The following is a 16,938-nucleotide window of genomic DNA, read 5'->3' on the forward strand; positions in this document are numbered from 1 at the left end:
CCCAGCTTTGACAAACATTATGAGTATTGGTGTTGCTGTGAGTGTATTTTCCTCACCCTTGCCGCTCTTAGACATGATAAATAATCAGACACTTGCACAGTGTACTACACAATTTGTGACTGTAATCACTTAAAATTTTGTTAAAGTGACATAAAATCCGACCCTACCTTGCTTTGCACAAGCATTGAAGATCGGAATAGTCAGAAAAAAACTGACAGAATTATAGTAAATACAGCAGTCACAGGTTATACATTAGTATAATCAGCAATAGGAGCACATAGTCAACTACAAATACATTTCAAGTATGTTGGAGAAACCTATTACTGATTGAGCATCAAGCGACTGGAACCTGAAGTGACATTGGGCACGCACACACAAGGACGCACACGAGGATGGAGCGACAAGGTGCTAGAGCCGTGAGCCGGGGGAGCCAGAAGCCGGCAGCAAGGGGGAAGCCAGCGGCCGGGGAGAGACAATAGTCAGGAGGAAGCAGTGGCCGGAGGGAGCCAGCAGCTGGTGGGGAAGGGAGCCTGCAGCCGGGGAGAACAACTTCTGTGCAGATCAGTGGAGCAGGGAGCAGATAAGTATTAACTTTCCCTATTAGCTTTTCCCACTGTGTTGTATAACTGATTGTCTTCCTTTGTCCATTACTGCATTTTATTGTTGAGTCCCTGTATTTGTACTAAATTTATCCTTATCCTATCCATTTATTTATATATATTTGTTTTTATTTGTTTATTGTCCCTTATTCCTTTATTTTATTTATTTATTATTTATTTGTCAGTGAGACAGTGTCTCTGGCACAGTGGTGTAATCATGATGTGAGTGTGTGTGCTGAGTAGTGAGTACTGCTAGCAGGAAGTCTCACAGTTTAACTGCAGTGTAGCAGTGTGGTGGGGGGGGGGAGAAGGGGGTTGCTACACCAATGAGTCAAGGAATGGAGGAGTGGTTGGATGGTACTCACACAGCAGGTGGTGAAAAGCTTAAAAAGGAGGAGTGATTGGAAGGGGAAGGAACTGGTAGGTTTAGAAGGGATTAGTGAGGGTAGGGACTCTCAAGGGAAATTGGAGTGGGATCCCAGAGGTACCAAACTGGGTAAAGAGCAGCTTTTAGGAAGGAAATAGGTGAGCCAGTCCCTGTGGTTGACCCTTCTCTGCCTCATGTGGGGTGGATCCTTGGACTCTCCAGTTCCTCAGGAGGCTGTGGATTCTTCTTGCCCACTACCTGGTGGTTCTGTGGTCATCTCAGGCCATGAACCTCCCAGATACCAGGCCTCCAGATAAACATGAAATGGTCATGGAGGTGGTCCTGGGCTCTGTAGAGGAGGAGGTGGAATAGCAAAGGAAAGTTGTGTCCCTTCTGAAGGGGCAATGGTGGACATTGTGAATGGTGAAGGGAAGGTTTTGTGGGTGAAGAGGGAGTTATGCCATATATCCCAGAAGTATGGGTCCTCAGCCTATATGATGTGCCACCATTAATGTGGCCTCTGTCTTGTCTGACCAAGCTTGATTTATGGGCTTTGTCATTTTTATAAGCAGGATAAAGGCTGAGTTTTTTATTTCTGCAGTAGACTAGAATAAGCCGAGACAGTCCCACTTCCATTATACCACCTGAATGTGACGGTCAGTGACCACCGTGCCATCACTTACCTGTATGCTTACACGAAACAGAATGATGGAACACTTACACGGTTTCTTTACATCTTCTGGGGTCCACTCCGAGATTAAACATTATGGCGTAATTACTCAGACGGGAATATAAAATAGAATAAAAAGAAGCTATAATGTAATAATTAGATGCAAACAAAAGCTTTTATTATGAAATCATACAGGGGAGTATCCGCACCATATAGATGTAACATACAACAAACCACCGCAGATGGAACCCGGGTGACTCTAATGCACATGGTAATGTACAGGGTATATATGGATAGGATCTTGTATCAGAAAACACTCAGCACTCCTTATCAAGATGAGTGTCTGCAACAAGTTAGGCAAACTAGAAGTGAAAACACGTTCCAATGGCCGCCATATTGTCGTGCAGCAATACAGATTGTGCAAACTGGTATTAGACATTCACATTTACACAAAGCACAAGATACAAAATAAACAGCAGAAAAAAGACCTAAGCATTTGGGATGTATTATTTAGGAAGTAAATAGAGGTACATTAATGAAAAGCGTGAGTAACAGTCATTAGTCTGTTTGTGAAGGTCTCTAGAGTGGAGGCCTCTTGGACTGTGCAAAGCAGCGAGTTCCATGGTCAGGGCAGCAAAACTAAACGTTCAACCCATAAATGAATGACAGGAGATTCTTGGTACTGCTGGTAACAGTCCTTCATCTGTAGAAGCAAGCAAGCAGGGCAGTAAGGAGGCAGAAGCTGCTTCTAGTACCTTGGACCATGTAATGTTGGGCTGGGAAGGTCAGTTAGCCAATAATGAAATAGATTTTCCATCTTACAGGCAGCCGGTGAAGGGAGTAGAGAATGGGTGTTAGGAGGCAGGAACGGGCAGGTTAGGTAACAGCTTGGCTGCTGCATTCTGTACTAGCTGCAAGCTTTGTAATTCTTTTGCTGGGTGACCCAGGTAGATGGCATTGCAGTAGTCTATGAACTTCTGAGGGAATCAAGTGCTTGATTCTGGCTATGGTCCACAGATGGAAGAATGAGGATTTGTATGTGGCAGATACCTGATGTCTGTGTCAGCCACATACCAGGACAACACAAAGATTCAGCACATGTTCAGTATTTTGCAATTCTGAACACCAAAGCATAAATCCAGATGGTTGGTAAAGCTGTAGTCTTGTCCTTTGTTGGGGAGCTTCTATTATGTTTCACAAAGACTGAGTCACAGCCAACTGGCATCATCCACCCCTGGCGCTCAGCTAGACAACCATTTATTGGTATTCGGTTCTCAGTACATGGAGCAAAAAGCAGGTCATCTGCATAGCAGTGGTAGACCAGGCCATGACATCTGATTATATCACCCAGTGGTAGCATGTATATTTTATAAAGCATAGGAGATAGGATTCACCCGAGGAACATTGGACGACAGTGATAATTATACTCCAGAAGATGTAAATGGTTCCGTACTTGGGTAATGTCTAATGTGTTCAACAAGAGCGGATTTATTTCTCTCACAGCATGAAAATGGCTTCTCATCTGTGTGACTCCTCTGATGTGTAACAAGATGTGATTTATATGCAAAACATTTCCCACACTCAGAACAGGAAAATGGCTTCTCACCTGTGTAACTGCTCTGATGTGTAACAAGATGTGATTTCTGTGCAAAACATTTCCCACACTCAGAACAGGAATACGGCTTCTCACCTGTGTGACTTCTCTCATGCCGATCAAGAGCTTATTTCCCGACCAACATCCTGCTGATATATCCTGCTCCCTACTACGTTCTCGTTGGAAATTGCTCCACAGGGGTGTTCCAGTGTGCTGCATCTTTTGGTGTCTGTGCTGTCTCTAGCTGCAGAAAAACCTTGGCATTGCGGAGCTGCGTAGTGTGGCCTACATCCTGGGTGTCGCGGCCGGCCTCACTGCCTGACATTGTGCTGTGCGCAAGTTCACTTCCAGCTACGGCTCTCCTCTCCTGACCACTCCGGCTGGTGGGCTGCTGATTCGGGGACTGCTGGCACTGACTGGCTGTGGTGGGAGACTACTACATCACCGGGATTGACCGCATGTTTACTGTGGCCAAACTTACCTGCTGCGGATCCGCCACTTCTACTACCCGACTATTTACCCAAGCTGAATGCGGGGCGGCTTCTTCTGAGTGGTGCTTTTAACTCCGTGTCTGTGCCGCTGCTGTCGCCTTATATTGCGAGCGGAATCCTTGCATTTTGGCCGACCCTGTGAGCAGCTTATTAAGAGTGCTTTCCCGCCACGTAGATGCCATCTTTTGACCGGGCCCCTAGGAACTTCATTACTTCTCTCCTATGCTTCCCTAGTGAGCGCACACCTTTTTTTCACTATAGCTCTCTGCTGAACACTGAGGTCTCCTTCATCATGAACACACAGAACTGCCATTTCTTCTGCGTTTCATACCTCTGATATTGACTGTTTGAGACTGGACCTTTCTAATATTTCTATCTGCTATTCTGTGCTTCTTTACATATTACTGGCTTTGGTGAGGCACCCCCTGCAGCCATGTTTAACCCTGCTAGTACCTCTGAACATCTAACCTCCTCTATCCTGAAGGCTGCTATGGAATCTGAGAAAAGGATTCTTGCTATGTTTGGAGAAGAGACTGTTGCGGTGCCCGTTTCTCCTGAACAGTCTGCCTGCCTACCTGTGTTGATGCCCTCGGAGCCCTTGGGTGAGCCTGTGGGTTCCGCTACACAACAAGTTATAAATTGGGGGAGTTGCGGATTAATCCCATGCGTATTCGCCGTTATTCCTGGTTTCCGATGGTGCATGGGATGTCAGCGGCAGCCTCCATCTCGTCATTAGGACTGTGTGGACCCACACTGTAATCTCATTCAGGGCCTCAAAATGTGACTTTTTGAACACTGGAGAACTGTACTGTATCACATTGCAGTCCGTTGAGGTGCTAGGGAGGGGGATGGATTTCCATTCTGTAATTTTTGTGGACCTGAGGCCTTTACTCTTCTCTACTTGGATAATGCTGTACAAGATGGCTGATGACTCCATTTGTTTGCTGGTTACTGTTTGTGAATTGTTGGGCTATATGGTTCCGGAATGGGCCCGTCCCCCAGACTGAATTTGTTTCTTTCCAAGTCTGTGTACTGATTCACTGTTGCCAGGACCCTCGCTATGTTTTATTTTCTCACTGATTCTCTGTAAAATATTGTCCATTCTCATGTTTTTTGTATGTCTTATTATCGGCCTAACTTTATTACATAGTTACACACTATGTTTAATTTGAAAAATGTTCATTTAAGAGCTTATGTATCTAGATACGCATTGGAATATCTATTGGGTATAGCAAACACTATCCTTCATATTTTATGTTCACATATGTAAGTTTATACGTGGAAGTTCTACTAGAGTTAGATCCTTTGATATTATCTTTTCAGTTGCCCCAGTCAGATATCTATTTTATTTATCCTCATTTTGGGTATGGGGTGGGGATTAGGGCTTAGACAAGTTAAGTAGCTTAGGTGGGCGGGTTATGGGGATCCAGGTATACCTAGGTTGGGGTTAGGTTATACAGGGTGCGGGGTTTGTTTTGATTTAGTTAGAGACTGTAGGGTTTTGTTTTATTCTGCTTAGATTTATGGCAGATGTCTCCGGAATTATATATATTTTTTTCAATATTCCTTCACTCTATGCCTATTCTATTCATGGCCTGCAATATAGTTATCTCTGTATCTCTATATTCCTCAGCTATAGGTTACTCTCACTTTATCCTAGATATGTGAGCTCACATGGCGCCTGTGTGCTCCTATTGCTTAATGTTATACTGATGAGTGCTTTATATATCCTGTTTTTGTTGGGTATGTATTGTAATTTTATTTGGTATACATTGTCTGACAGTACTCCTGTCGGCATATTGCATGCTCTACTGTATCTGCCATGATTGTGACGCACAAAACGCGTTGGAGGCACAGAGCTACAGTTTACCATTTGACCGTCCCGAATTCCCTGACGCCGAGCCGCAGTGTGACGTCATCGAGCCGCGACTTAACAACTAACCGCGATCTCCCACCGCTGGACGCAGTGGCACGGGAGAAGAGGACTTACCATACTACATCTTGGAGCCCTGCATGGTACCGGTTAGTAGTTAGGGAAAGTTAGAACTTCCACATTTTGTGAAATCGTGACGGACTGAGCTCAAATTCTCCAAAAGGAGCTGTAAACACGTTTTGTATTAACAAATCTTTCTTACAGGTGCCACTTTCTTATAATTCTCATAATTTTTAGCGCTCGTTACAAGTATTTTAATAATTGTTTGTTGTATTTTTTTTTTTTGGGGGGGGGGGGGGGGGTTAAAAAACTTACAATAAAGAATACACAATTTAAAAAAAAGAGCTTATTTCCCACACCGAGAACGGGAATATGGCTTCTCACCTGTGTGAATTCTCTGATGTGTAACAAGAGCGGATTTCTGTGCGAAACATTTCCCACACTCAGAACAGGAAAATGGCATCTCACCTGTGTGAGCATGCTGATGAATAACAAATTGTGATTTGTGTGCAAAACATTTCCCACACTCAGAACAGGAATACGGCTTCTCACCTGTGTGACTTCTCTGATGTATAACAAAATGTGATTTGTGTGCAAAACATTTCCCACACTCAGAACAGGAATACGGCTTCTCACCTGTGTGACTTCTCTGATGTATAACAAGATCTGGTTTCGATGAAAAACATTTCCCACACTCAGAACAGGAATATGGCTTCTCACCTGTGTGACTTCTCTGATGTATAACAAGAGCTGATTTCCATGCAAAACATTTCCTACACTCAGAACAGGAATATGGCTTCTCACCTGTGTGACTTCTCTGATGACTAACAAGATGGTATTTCGATGAAAAACATTTCCCACACTCAGAACAGGAATACGGCTTCTCACCTGTGTGACTTCTCTGATGTATAACAAAATGTGATTTGTGTGCAAAACATTTCCCACACTCAGAACAGGAATATGGCTTCTCACCTGTGTGACTTCTCTGATGTATAACAAGTTCTGATTTCGATGAAAAACATTTCCCACACTCAGAACAGGAATATGGCTTCTCACCTGTGTGACTTCTCTGATGTATAACAAGATGTGATTTCCGTGCAAAACATTTCCTACACTCAGAACAGGAATATGGCTTCTCACCTGTGTGACTTCTCTGATGACTAACAAGATGGTATTTCGATGAAAAACATTTCCCACACTCAGAACAGGAATACGGCTTCTCACCTGTGTGACTTCTCTGATGTGTAACAAAATGTAATTTCTGTGCAAAACATTTCCCACACTCAGAACAGGAATATGGCATGTCACCTGTGTGACTTCTCTCATGTCTAACAAGATATGATTTATATGTAAAACATTTCCCACACTCAGAACATGGAAATGGCCTCTCACCTGCCTTAGCTGGCTGATGAGTAATAAGGTTTGTGTTCTGTGTAAAACATTTGGCATCTATAGACCAGGGAAACACTGTATCTACTCTCAGAGCTGTAACAGATGCACCAATATCAGAGTGATCAGGAGAACATTTCCCAGGATCAGAGGGATCAGCTGATAGAGCTGGATGTATAATTGGGGTAATGGGGTTAGCTCCTGGAGAATACTGTCTACTGTCATAATTGGTTATTTCAGAATCCAGGGATAACATTAGATGTCCTTCTGTGATATTCCTGCTTGTGTGTCCATCTGCTGGAAATAAAATACATTAATATATATAATGAGTAGACAAGACCCAGGGTGTTACAGGATACAATATATAATTCTATAACAGACATTTTTACCTGTAATCATTGCTTTTATGTTTATTAAAAAACAAAAAAAAGCTAGGATGCTTAGACTGGACCTTGATCAACACTGAACGCTCATGTGAGATTACTAGAGGTGACGTGGACGCTCATGTGGGATTACAAGAGGTGACGTGGACGCTCACGTGGGATTACAAGAGGTGACGTGGACGCTCACGTGGGATTACTAGAGGTGACGTGGACGCTCACGTGGGATTACTAGAGGTGACGTGGACGCTCACGTGGGATTACTAGAGGTGTCACGGGCGATCACGTGGGATTACTAGAGGTGACACAGGCGATCACGTGGGATCACTAGAGGTGACACGGACGCTCATGTGGGATCACTAGAGGTGACACGGACGCTCATGTGGGATCACTAGAGGTGACACGGACGCTCATGTGGGATCACTAGAGGTGACACGGACGCTCATGTGGGATCACTAGAGGTGACATGGATGCTCATGTGGGATTACTAGAGGTGACATGGACGCTCATGTGGGATTACTGGAGTTGACATGGACGTTCATGTGGGATTACTGGAGGTGACACGGATGCTCATGTGGGATTACTAGAGGTGACATGGACGCTCATGTGGGATTACTAGAGGTGACATGGGCTTTGCAATAAAAAAACACCAAAAAAGAGACAGTGCTGTCCTGTTTGCACACTAATAAATAATATATAACCTTCATTAAGTACAGTAAAGTATGTAAGATAAATCCGTGATATATTAAACACAAAGGTAAATGTATAAAGGTGAATAAAGTAATAAAGAAACAAGTGTATTTGTTGTTAAACATCAGCATGTATATTATATTGGGTGATAACTGATTCAGTGCTAATAATCCTGTTCAGTAAGAATATAGTAATACACAGGTTCTCAAACTCGGTCCTCAGGACCCCACACAGTGCATGTTTTGCAGGTATCCTCACAGAATCGCAAGTGAAATAATTAACTCCACCTGTGGACCTTTTAAAATGTGTCAGTGAGTAATTAATACACCTGTGCACCTGCTGGGTTACCTGCAAAACATGCACTGTGTGGGGTCCTGAGGACCGAGTTTGAGAACCACTGTAGTAATATATTACACCCATACGAGGATGGGATAAATTACACATTGAATAATATTGTGGCAGAGTTTCCTCCAGCGGTAATCTCAATGTGAAATCATACTGTATGTATAAACATTTTATGGGGGGGATTCAGTTCATCGCAAAAACTCCCTATCCAATTAGCCGCAAAAAGTTATTGCTGATAATTCTCCATAGGTTTTTTATTTTGCTCACAAATATCTGCGCACTGAGCAGTTGTGCGGTGTTAGGAGGAACTCATTTAAAAAGGCTTTTTAGATGTTTCCTACTGTATTGTCTTACTGACCTATAGTTTCCAACTGTATTGTCTTACTGACCTATAGTTTCTTACTGTATTGTCTTACTGACCAATAGTTTCCTACTGTATTGTCTTACTGACCTATAGTTTCTTACTGTATTGTCTTACTGACCTATAGTTTCCTACTGTATTGTATTACTGGCCTATAGTTTCTTACTGTATTGTCTTACTGACCTATAGTTTCCTAGTGTATTGTCTTACTGACCTATAGTTTACTGTATTGTCTAACTGAGCTATAGTTTCTTATTGTATTGTCTTACTGACCTATAGTTTCTTACTGACCTATGGTGTCTTACTATATTGTTTTACTGAAATACAGTTTCTTACTGTATTGTCTAACTGACCTAGTTTCCTTTTGTATTGTCTTACTGACCTACTGTTTCCTACTGTATTGTCTTACTGACCTACTGTTTCCTACTGTATTGTCTTACTGACCTATAGTTTCCTATTGTATTGTCTTACTGACCTATAGTTTCCAACTGTATTGTCTTACTGACCTATAGTTTCCTACTGTATTGTCTTACTGACCTATAGTTTCTTACTGTATTGTCTTACTGACCAATAGTTTCCTACTGTATTGTCTTACTGACCTATAGTTTCTTACTGTATTGTCTTACTGACCTATAGTTTCCTACTGTATTGTCTTACTGGCCTATAGTTTCTTACTGTATTGTCTTACTGACCTATAGTTTCCTAGTGTATTGTCTTACTGACCTATAGTTTACTGTATTGTCTAACTGAGCTATAGTTTCTTATTGTATTGTCTTACTGACCTATAGTTTCTTACTGACCTATGGTGTCTTACTATATTGTTTTACTGAAATACAGTTTCTTACTGTATTGTCTAACTGACCTAGTTTCCTTTTGTATTGTCTTACTTACCTGCAGTTTCTTACTGTATTGTCTTACTGACCTACTGTTTCCTACTGTATTGTCTTACTGACCTACTGTTTCCTACTGTATTGTCTTACTGACCTATAGTTTCCTATTGTATTGTCTTACTGACCTATAGTTTCCCACTGTATTATCTTACTGACCTACAGTTTCCCACTGTATTGCCTTACTGACCTTCTTTTCTACTGTATTGTCTTACTGACCTATAGTTTCCTACTGTATTGCCTTACTGACCTATAGTTTCCTTCTGTATTACATAGTAACATAGTATCTAAGGTATAAAAAATAGAATTTTAATTATCTACCGGTAAATCCTTTTCTCGTAGTCCGTTGAGGATGCTGGTCCATATTAGTACCATGGGGGTATAGACGGGTCCACTAGAAGCCATGAGCACTTTAAGAGTTTAATAGTGTGGGCTGGCTCCTCCCTCTATGCCCCTCCTACCAGACTCTAGAAACTGTGCCCGAGGAGACGACAAACTTCGAGAGAAGGAAATACACAGATAGTGGCAAGATTCATACCAGCTCACACAACAGGCAAATCCGGCCAACATGCCGAAAAACTCAGCAACAGCTGAAACAGTAAATAACGCAGAACTTACCTAGGAACCAGGCAGTACTGAACTATAAAACCAAAGCAGGAAAACAAAGCGCTGGGCGGGCGCCCAGCATCCTCTACAGATTACGAGAAAAGGATTTACCGGTAGGTAATTAAAATCCTATTTTCTCTTAGAGGATACTGGGGTCCATATAAGTACCATGGGGATGTACCAAAGCTCCCAGAACAGGATGGAGAGCGCGAAGGCTCCTGCAAAACTGCTTGACCAAACTTGAGGTCATCAGAGGCCAAGGTATCGAACTTGTAAACCTTAGCAAACATAGTGAACAGATAAAGTAAGTGCAATAGGATGCGCTAAATGCGGAAATGGGTGGACAGATCTAATTATCCCTTGTGTGTAATATTAAAAGTTGATACTTCCCTTAATATCACCTATATGCATACACTTCTTGAATCCGTTCCACATGTGAAAAAAATAGATAAATGCATATAGTGTAGTATATTTTAGATAGGACAAAATTGAATACAATCAATTGTCAGATTTATACATAAAAAATGCACAAAAAATGCAGATTAAATTCCTAAAAACACTTTTTCACCCAAATGTAGGGTAATAAAGGTGGAGGATTACCAGATGAAAGTGATCAGTGAGCGTATCAGATGTAACCTTAGGGTAACTGGCTCCGGAACCGGGTTCCCTCGTCCACGTCCCAATCGTCTGGTCAGCCTTACACCTGTTGATAATTCAATGCATACACCACTCTCCTGCTGCTACGCGTTTCGGGAATGTCCCTTCATCAGGCAGTGAGAGTGGAGTGAAAAGACTTCCTTTTTGTACCTTCAACCTAGATTACTTCCGGGTCAGGAGTCATATATTACTTCCGGGTCAGGAGTCACATATCCCTCCTTCACGTATGGGACAGGAGGGATATGTGACTGTATGTGGTGTATGCATTGAATTATCAACAGGTGTAAGGCTGACCAGACGATTGGGACGTGGACGAGGGAACCCGGTTCCGGAGCCAGTTACCCTAAGGTTACATCTGATACGCTCACTGATCACTTTCATCTGGTAATCCTCCACCTTTATTACCCTACATTTGGGTGAAAAAGTGTTTTTAGGAATTTAATCTGCATTTTTTGTGCATTTTTTATGTATGAATCTGACAATTGATTGTATTCAATTTTGTCCTATCTAAAATATACTACACTATATGCATTTATCTATTTTTTTCACATGTGGAACGGATTCAAGAAGTGTATGCATATAGGTGATATTAAGGGAAGTATCAACTTTTAATATTACACACAAGGGATAATTAGATCTGTCCACCCATTTCCGCATTTAGCGCATCCTATTGCACTTACTTTATCTGTTCACTATTTCATATTGGTACAAGGGATTACCACTGGTGCAAAGGGGTTGCTGCTTGTTGCTATTGGCGCCATTCGTGTTCTCTATTACTTCTTTAAACCTTAGCAAACATGTTCGACACAGACCAAGTAGCTCAGCAAAGCTGTACAGACGAGACACCCCGGGCAGCCGCCCAGGAAGAGCCCACCTTACGAGTAGAGTGGACCTTTACAGATTTTGGACACGGCAATCCTGCCATAGAATATGCATGCAGGATGGTGAACCTGATCCAGCGTGAAATCGACTGCTTAGAAGCAGGACACCCAATTTTCTTGGGATCATAGAGGACAGAGTCAGTTTTCCTATGATGAGCCGTCCTCTTCACATAAATCTTCAAAGCCCTTACAACATCCAAGGCCTTTGAAGCAATTGAGGTGTCAGTAGCCACTGGCACAACAATAGGTTGGTTGATATGAAAAGCTGAGACAACCTTAGGCAGGAACGACAAGTCCTGAGTTCCGCCCTATCTTCATGGAAGATCAGATAGGGACTTTTACAGGAAAAAGCTCCCAATTCTGACACGCGTCGAGCAGATAGCTAAGGCCAACAAAGTGACCGCCTTCCACGTGAGAAACTTGATTTTAGCCTCCTGTAGAGGCTCAAACCAATCCGACTGCAGGAACGAATACCACACCAAGATCCCAGGGTGCCATTGGCGCCACAAAGGGAAGCTGGATGTACAGAACCTCTTCAAAAAGGTCTAAACCTCAGGGAGGACAGCCAATTGCTTTTGTAAGAAAATGGATAAAGCCGGGATCTGAACCTTGATAGATCCCAATCTCAGGCCCATATCCACACCTGCTTGCAGGAAAAGGAGCAAACGTCCAAGTTGAAACTCCACAGCAGGAAATTTCTTGGATTCACCCCAAGACACATATTATTTCCAAATTCGATGGTAATATTTAGATGTTACCCCATTCCTAGCCTGTATCAGGGTAGGAATCACCTCGCTTGGGATACCCTTTCGAGCTAAGATCTGGTGCTCAACCGCCATGCCATCAAACGTAGCCTTGGTAAGTCTTGATAGGCGAACAGCCCCCGCAGCAGCAGATCCTCCCGAAGAGGTAAGAGCTGTGGATCTTGCAGAAGATCCAGCAGATCCGCGTACCAAGCCCTCCTTGGCCTGTCTGGAGCAATGAGGATTGCCAGAACCTTTGTTCTTCTTACAAGTTGAAGAACTCTTGGAATCAGAGGAAGTGGAGGGAACACATACACTGACGTGAACACCCACAGTGTTACCAGTGAGTCCACCGCCACTGCCTGCGGGTCTCTCGACCTGGAAAAGTACCTCCGCAGCTTCTTGTTGAGATGGGAGGCCATCATGTCTATGTGAGGAACCCCCCACCAACAGGTTACCTCCTCAAACACCTCTGGGTGAAGGCCCCATTCTCCTGGATGGAGATAGTGTCTGCTGAAGAAGTCTGCTTCCCATATTTCTAATCCCGGAATGAAGATTGCTGACATCGCCACTGCATGCCTTTCTGCCCAGAGGAGGATTCTTGACACCTCTGACATTGCAGCCCTGCTCTTCGTTCCGCCTTGTTGGTTTATGTAGGCCACTGTGGTCACGTTGTCCGACTGCACCAGAACAGCTCAATCCTGTAGGTGTGCTGCTTGAAGAAGGCAGTTGTACATGGCCCTTAGCTCCAGGATGTTTATTGGGAGAAGGGATTCTTGATACGACCACCTTCCTTGGAAGGTTTCTCCCTGAGCGACTGCTCCCCAACCGCTTAGACTTGCATCCGTGGTTAGAAGGATCCAGTCCTGAACCCTGAACCTTCGGCCTTCCAGAAGGTGTGGTAGTTGTAGCCACCAGAGGAGTGAAATCCTGGCTTTGGTGACAGATGTATCCTCTGATGCATATGTAGGTGAGATCCCAACCACTGGTCCAAGAGATCCAGCTAAAGGAGCGAGCATTGAATCCTCCATACTGCAGAGCCTCGTAGGAGGCAACCATCTTCCCCAGAAGGTGGATGCACTGATGAACCGATACCCATGAAGGCTTCAAGACATCCCGGACCATTGTTTGAATCACTAGTGCTTTCTCTACCGGTAGAAACACCCTCTGCACCTCCGTGTTGAGGATCATTCCCAGGAAAGGCAGCCTCCTTGTCAGCTCCAGATGAGACTTTGGAAGGTTCAGGATCCAACCGTGCTCCTTGAGCAGATGTGTCATGAGGGCATTCAATCTTAATAACTTCTCCCTGGATGTTGCCTTGATCAGGAGATCATCCAGATACGGAATTGTGTTCACACCCTGCTTGCGGAGGAGAACCATCATCTCTGCCATCACCTTGGTGAAGACCCTCGGTTGAAACGGATAGTGATCGTCTAAAGAGTGCAAACTTGAGATAAGCCTGATGCGTCGACCAAATGGGAATGTGGAGGTACGCATCCTTGATGTCCAGGGACACCAAGAATTCCCCCTCCATCAGTCCTGAGATGACAGCTCTCAGAAACTCCATCTTGTACTTAAACTCCCTGAGATAAGGGTTCAAATACTTTAAGTTCAGAATTGGCCGTACAGAACCATCCGGCTTCAGTACCATGAGAAGGTTCGAATAGTAAACCTTGTTCCACTGATGAGGCAGAACTGGAACAATGACCTCGGACACTACCAATTTTCAGATAGCTTCCAGAAGAATTGCTCTATCTGCCTGCAAAGCCGGTAAGCCTGATTTGAAGAAACGATGAGGTGGGAGAGTTTGAAACTCCAGACTGTACCCCCAGGACACCATATCCTATATCCAAGGGTCCAGGCCAGACGACACCCAGACGTGGCTGAAATGCCGGAGTCTTGGTCCCATCTGACTTTCCTCCAGGCTGTGTAGTCCACCGTCATGCGGAGTACTTGTGGGTACCAGAAGCAGGCTTCTGGTCTTGGGAACCTGCGGGAGCAGGCTTTTTTCCTTTAGCACGACCACCTCTAAAGAAGGTGTGAGGTTTGTTCTTTGTAGGCCTCGCAGAATACTGAATGTTACGTACGAATAAATCAACATCACCTTTATCCATCGTAGTCAAGTCGTCCTGCAGAGTGATTGACCATCTGGCTATAGCCCTGAAGCCGTATATTTGGATTTGAGCATAGCATCCACCTTGCGATCAGCCGGGTCCTTCAACGCGGTAGATCCCGGGACTGGTAAAACCACTTATTTTTACAGCCTGGAAACAGAGGCGTCCACTATAGGTGGAGACTCCCATTTCATTCTATCATCCTCTGGGAATGGAAAAACAACCAAGACCCTTCTTAGGGATCTGTAATTTTTTCACTGGATTTTCCCAGGCCTTTTCAAATATAGCATTTAATTCCTCAGATGTTGGAAAGGTAAGAGGGGCCTTCTTACTGTCCATGAAAAAGGCCTCCTCTACCTGCTCAGGAGGAGTGTCCGAAATACGCAACACATCCCGTACGGCCTCAATCTTCAACTGCAACCCCTTAGCAAGTGATGCCGTCCCCCATGACACATCCCCGTCACCGTCTGCAGTGTCAGAATCGGTGTCTGTGTCATCCTGCATAATCTTGGCAAGCGCACGTTTGTGAGAATGTACCGCAGGGGACCCTGAGGGAGCAGTATCAGACCATACAACCATAGAGGATTGCAGTACCTGAGTGACATGCTCAGATCTTGTAACCCTCTCAGAAATCTGAGGAATAGTTCCTCTAAGAGAGGTTAACCACTCCGGTTCTCTAGCTGGGATCTGCGCTACAACAGTGCAATCCTGATTACATGGGATGGGATCTTCCTGAGAAGATGAATCCTCTGCAGCATATGAGACAGAGTCTGTAGACATGTTTGCTGTTACACACCACTCACACCACATACACACAGGGTACAGGGCAGACAGTGGCTCAGACCCCGCAGGGTGGACACTGCTCTCCCCCTCAGTCCCTCGATGCAGGGAGACTGTTGCCAGCAGCCTCCCTGTAAAATAAAAACTCTAAGAAAAACTTTTACTAAGAAAGCTCTGTAGAGCTCCCCTAGCTGTGACCGGCTCCTCCGGGCACATTTTCTAAACTGAGTCTGGAAGGATGGGCATAGAGGGAGGAGCCAGCCCACACTATTATACTTTTAAAGTGCCAATGGCTCCTGGTGGACCCGTCTATACCCCATGGTACTAATATGGACCCCAGCATCCTCTAGGACGTGAGAAAAGACAATTTGTCCATCGAGTTCAACCTATTTGTGGTTTCCTGTGCAGTATTGTTTTTGGACTAAATTTAGTCTGATGCTGATGTCAGCCGTTGTGTTTATTCCTTTTTTTTATAATAACTATAGTGCGTTACTACGCACCATAATCCTGAATTTCATTATCCATTAGGAATTTATCCAACCCATTCTTAAAGGTGTTGACCGAGTCCACCATTATAACTCTCAGGCAGGGAATTCCAAACACGTATTGTCCTTACCGCGAAAAAAACATTTCCCCGCTTTGTGCAGAATTTTCTCTCCTCTAACCTAAGCAAGTGTCCATGTGTCCTCTGTGCTGATCTTACCAAACACAGGTCCCGCGCAAGCTCTGTGTATTGTCCCCTTATATATTTGTAGATGTTCATCATGTCCCCTCTTAGTCTCCTCTTTTCCAGTATAAACATGCCTAGCCTAGCAAGCCTTTCCTCGTATTCCAGAGTCTCCATGCCCTTAATTAGTTTGGTCGCCCGCCTCTGAACCTTTTCTAGCTCCAGGATATCCTTTTTGTAGTATGGTGCCCACAATTGTACACAGTATTCAAGATGTGTCCTCACTAGTGATTTATATAACGGGAATATAATACTCTCATCCCTAGCATCAATACCCCGTTTTATGCATGCTAATATCTTATTAGCCTTCTTTGCTGCACTCCTACTTTGGGTACTACTGCTTAGCTTGCTATCTATGAGGACACCTAAGTCCTTTTCCAGTACAGAATCCCCTAATATTACCCCATTTAGTAGGTAGGTGTAAGTTTTGTTCTTGCTACCACAGTGCATTAACTTACACTTGTCTGTGTTGACGCTCATTCTCGATTGGCTGCCCATGCTTCTAGTTTAACCAAGTCGTTCAGAAGACTCAGCACCCCCCTCCGTTATTTATAACCTTACACAATTTGGTATCGTCTGCAAAAATTTACACCATGCTCCATAGACCTTCTGACAGGTCGTGAACAATAGTGATCCTGGTACAGACCCTTGCGGCACACCACTTAGCACTTCAGTCCAATTTGAAAATGATCCATTAACCACAATGCACTGCTCCCTATTATCT

At 43.9% G+C, this 16,938-nt stretch overlaps 1 protein-coding gene across 2 annotated transcripts in view; it reads right to left on the reverse strand.

The window, feature by feature from the left end:
• Nucleotides 1–3,259: 3,259 nt before the first annotated feature.
• The window catches only part of LOC134984290 (zinc finger protein 568-like), a 52,870-nt gene continuing 39,191 nt past the window's right edge, over nucleotides 3,260–16,938 (reverse strand). Inside the window, exon 10 of one of the 2 annotated variants that reach the window (XM_063949913.1) lies at nucleotides 3,260–7,337. In XM_063949913.1, the coding sequence (XP_063805983.1) occupies nucleotides 6,001–7,337 (1,337 nt within the window). In that variant the 3' untranslated portion in view covers nucleotides 3,260–6,000. Of the gene's footprint in view, nucleotides 7,341–16,938 lie in introns of both variants that reach the window. The other variant, XM_063949912.1, reaches the window with a different exon arrangement.

This window comes from Pseudophryne corroboree, assembly GCF_028390025.1.
Source record: "Pseudophryne corroboree isolate aPseCor3 chromosome 3 unlocalized genomic scaffold, aPseCor3.hap2 SUPER_3_unloc_47, whole genome shotgun sequence".
Lineage (NCBI taxonomy): Eukaryota > Metazoa > Chordata > Amphibia > Anura > Myobatrachidae > Pseudophryne > Pseudophryne corroboree.